A 7,186-nucleotide genomic window follows, 5' to 3' on the forward strand; every position below is an offset into this window, starting at 1 on the left:
CATCTGCCGCCGGCATCGTTTCTGCATACAAATGGTCTTCATACTCTCTGCTCGGCGACAGGACGTTCGAGCAGCAGGGCTTGGGCCGTGTCGCATCGGGCCCCGTGGGTACTATCTCACCCTGCCATGTTAGTGCATGAACGAGTCAAGAATTAGGCATTTGACGCCCAAACAAATCAGGGGTTGAGACATACTGAAACAATGGCTTATCCCTTCGAAGATTCCATTTGACCGTTGCCGTCCTTACCGTGTCTTCCAATTCAGAGCGGAAGTAGGCCACCGTCTTGCTCAATCCCTCCCGCACAGGCACTCGCGGCTGCCAGCCCAAAACGTCCATGGCTACCCGGATGTCAGGCTTTCGCTTGGCTGGGTCGTCCTTGGTGGCGGGCATGTGGACGATGGCGGAGGGAGAGCCCACAACCAGCTCCTTGACAAGGAGGGCGAAGTCTTTCACGGTGTATTCCTCGGGATTGCCCAGATTGACCGGGAGGCCGTAGTCCGAGTTCATGAGCTTCGTCAAGCCCGTCACCAGGTCCTCCACATACTGAGGGGGTCAGAGGGAGCGGGCGGGGGAAGGGACGTGGGCGGTGAGCGCGGCGATGGGAGCATTCTTTCCCCTCCAAGAGAGCATTCTTTTCCCTCCGCGAGAGAGCGTACCTGGAAAGAGCGGGTCTGGTGACCCTCGCCGTAAATAGTGATGTCCTTACCCTGCAGGGCCTGGATGATGAAGTTGCTGACCACGCGTCCGTCGTTCGGGTGCATGCGCGGGCCGAAGGTGTTGAAAATCCGCGCCACCCGGACGTCCACGGAGCTCTGGTTGTGATAGGCGTACATCATCGTCTCCGCCACCCGCTTCCCCTCGTCGTAGCACGCCCGGGGCCCGATAGGGTTCACGTTGCCCCAATAGGACTCGGGCTGGGGGTGGATTTGCGGGTCGCCATACACCTCGCTGGTGGAGGTCAGGAGCATGCGGGCCCGGACCCGCTTGGCGAGGCCGAGCATGTTCAAGGTGCCCATGGTGCTGGTCTTGATCGTCTTGATCGGGTTGTACTGGTAGTGGGGGGGGGAGGCGGGGCACGCCAGGTGGTAGATCTGGTCCACCTCCAGGAGGATGGGCTCTACCACGTCGTGCACGATGAGCATGAAGTGGGGGTGCCCGATCCAGTGCGCCACATTCTTTTTCCGCCCCGTGAACATGTTGTCCACCACGATCACCTCGTGACCCTCGGCCATCAGGCGGTCGACCAGATGGGAGCCCACAAAGCCCGCCCCCCCTGTCACAAGGATCCGCCTCCGCTGGCCCTCGCTCAGGGTCGCCGTAGGCGGGTAGAGCTGTCCTAGCTGCTCCTGTCGGCTTACCGTCCGCTCTCCGTCCCCGCGTGTCCCGGGCCGGGCATGTGGGGCTTCCTGTCTTCGCTTTTTTTCCTCTTCGGCCATGGCCGCCAAAATCTCCGCACGGACTTCTTCTTTGATCGTTCTCCGCAGCTCCTCAGAGACCAGCACTGGCTTATGACTCTCCACCTGTCGACCGTCGTGCTGCAGCATTTGCATCCCTCCGTTTCCTCCTTCATCTCCCCCGCGGACGTGGGAAGAGGAGGCGCGGAGCACCAATGGCTCCCGGCCGAAGACGTAGTTGACGGATATAACCAAGGCCAAGGCCCCGACGATGAATAGAAAAGCGGTTCGAACGCTAGAATTTAGACGATGTCCGGTACTGCTCCCGAACCAATGTCTGAAGGAATGGCTCATTCTGGGCGCCTCGTCTCAGGTTCCAGATGGGAAGAAAATACAGGACACATAAGAAATAGAGGAAGAAAGTCATCCGAATCCTGACCCTGCATGACTGATTGATTGCCGTAGACATTTCTTCCACCCGAAAAACATCAGAAGAATACGGGAAGAGGGCATCGGATCGAAGGAATGCAAACGAGACTCACCAGCTGTAGGCAGCAGAGTATACTTCCCGCTAGAATTGCCTGAGTTTGTCGAGGGGTCCTCCCTGCCCAAGTCAAGTACCTGAAACACCCTCTCCTTTTCTTTGCGGCTACTGTTTTGGCGTTGCGTGCTTCTTTCTGGAGATGGTACAACGTACTCAAGCCTCCCGCCTGTTGGTCCTAATCGGCGTCTGTGATAGCTGATGTAGCTCCAATTGCCCTCCCCACGACTTCCCGTTGACGACGGCACGTTTTCTTTTTTATACAGACGTTTGTGGAAAATCATGGGAACAGAACGGTCAGTCGCTGGGTGCAAGCATTGTTTGTTAATTTGGTGTCCAGATTGGAATGCATCCAAGGAAGGCTTGGCGAGACTCTGCCCGAAGAAAGCCTTTCTTGTGCACGGGAACGTGGACCCCAGGATGGTGGCCTAACATCATTTCACAAATTACCAGCGTCTGGCCGCAGAGAACTGACGGATGCATCTGCGAGGCGCTGGCATGTTATATACACATGCACATGTATATGTCCGGCCGAGAAGACAGTTCAAATTTCAAATCATTTCCATGTGCGTGTTCGCTGTTTTTCTATAAGAAACGCGGTAGCACTAGTGGCTAATGTCGCCATTTTTTTTTGTCAACATGTGCTGCATAATTCTAATGGCGCTTGCTAGCATTTGTAGTACTTTAATGCTTATCATCCACAGTCTTAAGCGAACTAGTCTGTTGGGCATGGATATTGTATTTCAACATCAAAAAACTCTATTCATGAATGACATGCACACATGTAGCAGCATATTTACCAAAAGATATACAGTACAATCACAGTGAATAATCACGTATTGATATCTTTCCAAGAATGATTTCTTAATTTGTTTATGTACATAGTAGGTCGAAAGCGGCCAAAGTTTTTGAAAAGATGAGAAAGAACATCTGTCACTAGACGAATATGCTCTCATTTTCCAAGCAAGGTTGACCCCTCAATGCTTGTTGCTCTTGCCATAGCAAATATCAAAGCTGTGGACCTCAGAAAGTCCTAGGAAAATTTAGAACTCATTTCTCATCCGTTCTTCCGTAGAAGTCAACTAGTCGCACAGGCTGCACCTACATAGGGTCATATCATACGATTCAAAATTGATCACATATACTGGACAACTCGTATCACGTAGAATGTGGGAGTCTTTTGGTCCTATTCAGTCCCTTTCATGTCATTCGTTGCAAAGAAGCAGACAAACTTCATCAAACCTGCTTCAGCGTACTTTCTGCAGAGCTAACGGTATATCCTGTCCCGTCCGGCTCTATTGATAAAGATTTCACAATTCCATCCTCTAAGACCATCGAGAAACGCTTACATCGCTTCCCTAGGACAGCTTTCGTCAAATCTAATTCTAAGCCAAGGGCATTGGTTAGCTCCCCGTTTCCATCTGCTACAAAACTTATTTCATCGCCTATACCTTGGGCTTTGGCCCAAGCCTTCATAGTAAAGAAATCATTCACTGCCAGGACCGCAATTTTATCGACGCCCTTTTGTTTGAAGTCCCGCGCATGCGCAAGATATCCTGGAACATGTTTTTCGGAGCACGTGGGGGAAAACGCCGCTGGAAGGCCAATTAACACCACCTTCCCTCTGAAAAAGTCGTTGCTCGACACATCAGAAACAGTATCGCCTGTCACCTGTGAAAAACCGTGTTTGACTTGCCTTGTCAGTAAGTGCGTCCGCAGTCGTGCTAATTGAGGGAAACTTCGGCAGATTCCGTGCTGGTTGTTTGCCTTGCAGAGCCAATTCTCGTGAACCCTGATGCAGGCGCTGCCCGTGAAAATAGTGGTAGCACCATAGTTGGACACTTACCTCCTTGAGCGGAAGAGTGGGAACTTTGGAACCGGTGTTGATGCCACGTGTTGTCAGGGCCAGAAAGGAGGGGAGGTTGGAGGGGCGACGCACGCGAGAAAAGACGGACAGCATATTGGTTGACGTGGGAATGCACACGGAGTCGTATCTGTCAGTGGGATGGTGCAGGTCATGTATTCGTGAAAAGTGCTTTTCCCGGTGTCTCATGCACCCCCCGAATATGACATGCTTGCGTCTAGCTGGCCTTCAGCGAGTCTTACAAAGTAAGCTAGTAGCAAATGCTCCTCTCTACCAGAGGCGCCGCCCGCAACGATGAATTACAGAAATCCTTCGCAACTTTTCGCATTCCATTCACAGGTATTGCAAGGCGCGTCTTTGTTTCGGTCTACTGCACGTATCGGTGAGTTCCATGCCCCTTTTTTATCATTGACGAGGAGGCACGATGGTCAGACACGAGCACGGCTTTGGGAGTCATGATGGTGCCCAGTCACCTGATTTAAGGGGCTACATTCATGTTCGACCGAAAGTGATGCATGCATTTCGATTGACAAATTTGAAACCAAATGCGGGGTTGCTGTTGGTCAGACGTATCATATAGTGCCTTTTGCATTGCGAGGGCTCCACTTGTACTACAGTTTCTTATCTGCAGTTTTGAGGGAACTTCGCGCTTTAGACGTTTAACACTGGCATGTATCATCTCAAATATAGGCAAGTGGGCGCATACTCAGCACTATGGGGATTGTAGACAGGATAAAGGAAATCGAGGTATACGAAAGAGGGAAGCAGGTCATGCAACAGGGGTGAAAAGGCTTGTATCAGTCAAATCTGACGTAGTTTTGTGGAAATAATCTTGTTGAAAAGCCAGAGTGAAAAATCAAATATTCTTGACGCTATTTTCTCCTGTATCTCTATGGTCCTACGTCTTGTGCGCGTGCACCCCGTGGTCTATGCCGCCTTCCCAGGAGGAGATGGCCCGGACCCAGAAAAATAAAGCCACGGAGCACCATCTGGGCGCCCTGAAGGCCCGTTTGGCGAAGCTTCGGTCCGAGCTCTTGTTGGAAACTGGGAGCAAAGGACCTGGGGGCGCTGGTACCGGGTTTGAAGTGGCCAGGAGTGGGGACGGGCGTGTGGCGTTGATCGGCTTCCCCTCCGTGGGGAAGTCCTCCCTTTTGAATACCTTGACCGACACGGGTGGGTGGAGGCGGGATGGAGGGCGGGGAGAGCGTGCAAGAGGCAGGGAGGGAGGGGCTTGCAGAAAGTAGGACGCCGTTGCTCGCGTCATTTTGGAGCAAGTGGACCGATGGTGTAGAAATGGAGAGGGAAGGGTGGAGGCGATGGATGCTGCGCGTAGAAGCCCGTCGCGGACCCATCTCTCTCTCTGACGACCGTACAAGGGGAAGAGGCCTGCCGCATAAGTGTTGGTTTTTTTGCGTTGTACGCAGGCTCCCTCTCTTGTCGTCCCGTCCTGGGTCCCGCTCTCCCTCTGTCCCCCATCCCCCCTTTGCCCTGCTTCTCCCCTCTGTTCACCGGCATCCACCCCTTTCCTTCCCTTCCGGTCGAATTTCTTTCTATCTTCAGAATCTCAAGCCGCCGCCTACGAGTTCACCACGCTCACGTGCATACCGGGCAACATTATCTACAACGACACCAAGATTCAACTGCTCGACCTGCCGGGTAGGGCCTTAGTCCGGTCTGGGAGGATTCAGGGCGGGCACTTCATCTCTTTGCGCGTTTTTTCACCCACGTCCTCCTGGCATGGGGAGGGGGTTCTCACACGCTGTCGCTTGTGCCAACGCCACACGGATGAGGATGGTCCCTGTCGCCAAGACACAGAATCGCCCACTGTCATCCCTCCCTCCCCGCTCCCTCCCCCCCTCCCCTTGCTTTCTCTTCCCCCTTCAGGAATCATCGAAGGCGCAGCGCACGGGAAAGGGCGTGGGAAGGAAGTGATTGCCGTGGCCCGCTCCTCGGACCTCGTTCTCATGGTCCTGGACGGAGGCAAGGAGCAAGTCAACAACCACCGTGCCATCCTCGAGCGGGAACTCGAGACAGTGGGGCTCCGGCTGAACAAGAAACCGCCCAACATTTATTTTAGAAAGAAGAAAGACGGTGGGGTCAAGTTTAACTCGACGGTGAGAGGGAAAGCTGTTAGAGTATTGGTGGCGAAAAGGTCCGGGTAGCCGGGAGGGTACCTTCCAGGGCTCTCCACCAGGTCCTGTGCACGCAATCCTGGCGCCAACGCCCCCACGTTCTGAACAAAAAGCCCCCGCAATCCCCCATGATCCTCTTACCCAGGTGCCGCTCACACAGCTGGGGCCCGACCCGGCCTTGACCGTCGGGCGCATCCTCTATGAATACAAGATCCACAACTGCGAGATGCTCCTGCGGGAGGACGTCTCCACGGACCAAGTCATCGACGTGATCGAGGGCAATCGGTAGGTTTTCCCTTGTCCTTCTGGAAGTGCCGCGGACCCCGCCGGACGCGGGTGGCACCTCTTCAGGCCCTTTCCGGCCGCGGAGTGGTTTCCATTTTCATCCCTTCGCGCACTCTTGGAGTGCCTTTGCGTGTCTCCTTTGGTTCCCGTCTGCTGGCTTTCCTTCCCTTGCTCCCCGCTCTGCGACTTCCCCTACGGCTGAGTCCACTCCTTTCCTTCCCTTCCCAGGAAATACGTCAGGTGCCTGTACGCCTACAACAAGATCGATACCATCACCATCGAGGACGTGGACAGGCTGGCTCGGGAGCCTGACGCCATCGTCATCTCCGTCCGCCACAAGCTCAACCTGGAGGTGAGCCCGAGGAAGAGGCGGGAAAAGGGGCCTCCATGGGGGTCGTCGGCCCCTTTTTTCCCCCATTTCCTCCCTGAGTCATTCGATCTCCCGTCTTCCTCACGCCTCCCAGCGCCTCCTCGAACGCATGTGGGACTACATGGGGCTAATCCGCGTCTACACGAAACGGCGAGGCGCCCCCCCCGAGTTCAAAGAGCCGCTCGTCATGTCCAGTGAGAGGAGAGGAGTGACTGTGGAAGTGGCTTGCGAGAATATCTCCCGAGGTGAGTACCGCGTCGAGCCTGCGCATACCTTGGACTGGACTTGGCGCTTCCAGCGACGCCTCCCCAGGCCGTGTGTGTGGAGACGTCCGGTAGCATTGGGATGTCTCACGCCCTGTCACTTGCCCTCTGTACCTGTTCACGTGTTGTCTCTCTTAAGGAAGCCTTGGAATGCATAGTCTCACGCCCTGTCACTTGCCCTCTGTACCTGTTCACGTGTCAACAGAGCTTTCTGAAATATTCAACTACGCCTTGGTCTGGGGTCGTAGCACAAAATATGACCCGCAACGCTGCGGCTTGCAGCATACATTGGAGGATGAGGACGTTGTACAGGTGGTGGGTAAGACAGTGACGCAG

The 7,186-nt window shown here is 54.3% G+C and overlaps 3 protein-coding genes across 3 annotated transcripts in view; 1 reads left to right on the forward strand and 2 right to left on the reverse strand.

Moving 5' to 3' along the window:
* The window catches only part of UXS1 (UDP-glucuronate decarboxylase), a gene marked incomplete at both ends in the record, with an annotated part of 2,255 nt that extends 35 nt beyond the window's left edge, over window positions 1–2,220 (reverse strand). The window contains 4 exons of the mRNA XM_005855168.1: window positions 1–121; window positions 248–544; window positions 658–1,763; window positions 2,205–2,220. The exon at window positions 1–121 is cut by the window's left edge and continues 35 nt beyond it. Coding sequence (XP_005855230.1) covers window positions 1–121; window positions 248–544; window positions 658–1,763; window positions 2,205–2,220 — 1,540 coding nt within the window. The remainder of the gene's footprint in view (window positions 122–247; window positions 545–657; window positions 1,764–2,204) is intronic.
* Window positions 2,221–2,779: 559 nt separating this feature from the next.
* PRDX5 (peroxiredoxin 5, atypical 2-Cys peroxiredoxin) lies at window positions 2,780–3,934 on the reverse strand. Its single transcript, XM_005855171.1, has 2 exons — window positions 3,783–3,934; window positions 2,780–3,607 (listed from the first exon to the last, which is right to left on the reverse strand). The coding sequence occupies exons 1-2, from the start codon at window positions 3,894–3,896 to the stop codon at window positions 3,173–3,175; spliced, it is 549 nt and encodes a 182-aa protein (XP_005855233.1). The 5' UTR covers window positions 3,897–3,934; the 3' UTR covers window positions 2,780–3,172.
* A 201-nt stretch (window positions 3,935–4,135) lies between these two features.
* NGA_0160010 (developmentally regulated g-protein 1) lies at window positions 4,136–7,149 on the forward strand (the record flags this gene model as incomplete). The annotated part of the gene is made up of 9 exons (XM_005855165.1): window positions 4,136–4,182; window positions 4,491–4,547; window positions 4,745–4,973; window positions 5,361–5,456; window positions 5,685–5,914; window positions 6,078–6,217; window positions 6,446–6,569; window positions 6,682–6,832; window positions 7,133–7,149. The coding sequence occupies exons 2-9, from the start codon at window positions 4,515–4,517 to the stop codon at window positions 7,147–7,149; spliced, it is 1,020 nt and encodes a 339-aa protein (XP_005855227.1). The 5' UTR covers window positions 4,136–4,182; window positions 4,491–4,514.
* Window positions 7,150–7,186: the final 37 nt, after the last annotated feature.

This window comes from Nannochloropsis gaditana (assembly GCF_000240725.1).
Source record: "Nannochloropsis gaditana CCMP526 unplaced genomic scaffold scaffold271, whole genome shotgun sequence".
Taxonomy (NCBI): domain Eukaryota; class Eustigmatophyceae; order Eustigmatales; family Monodopsidaceae; genus Microchloropsis; species Microchloropsis gaditana.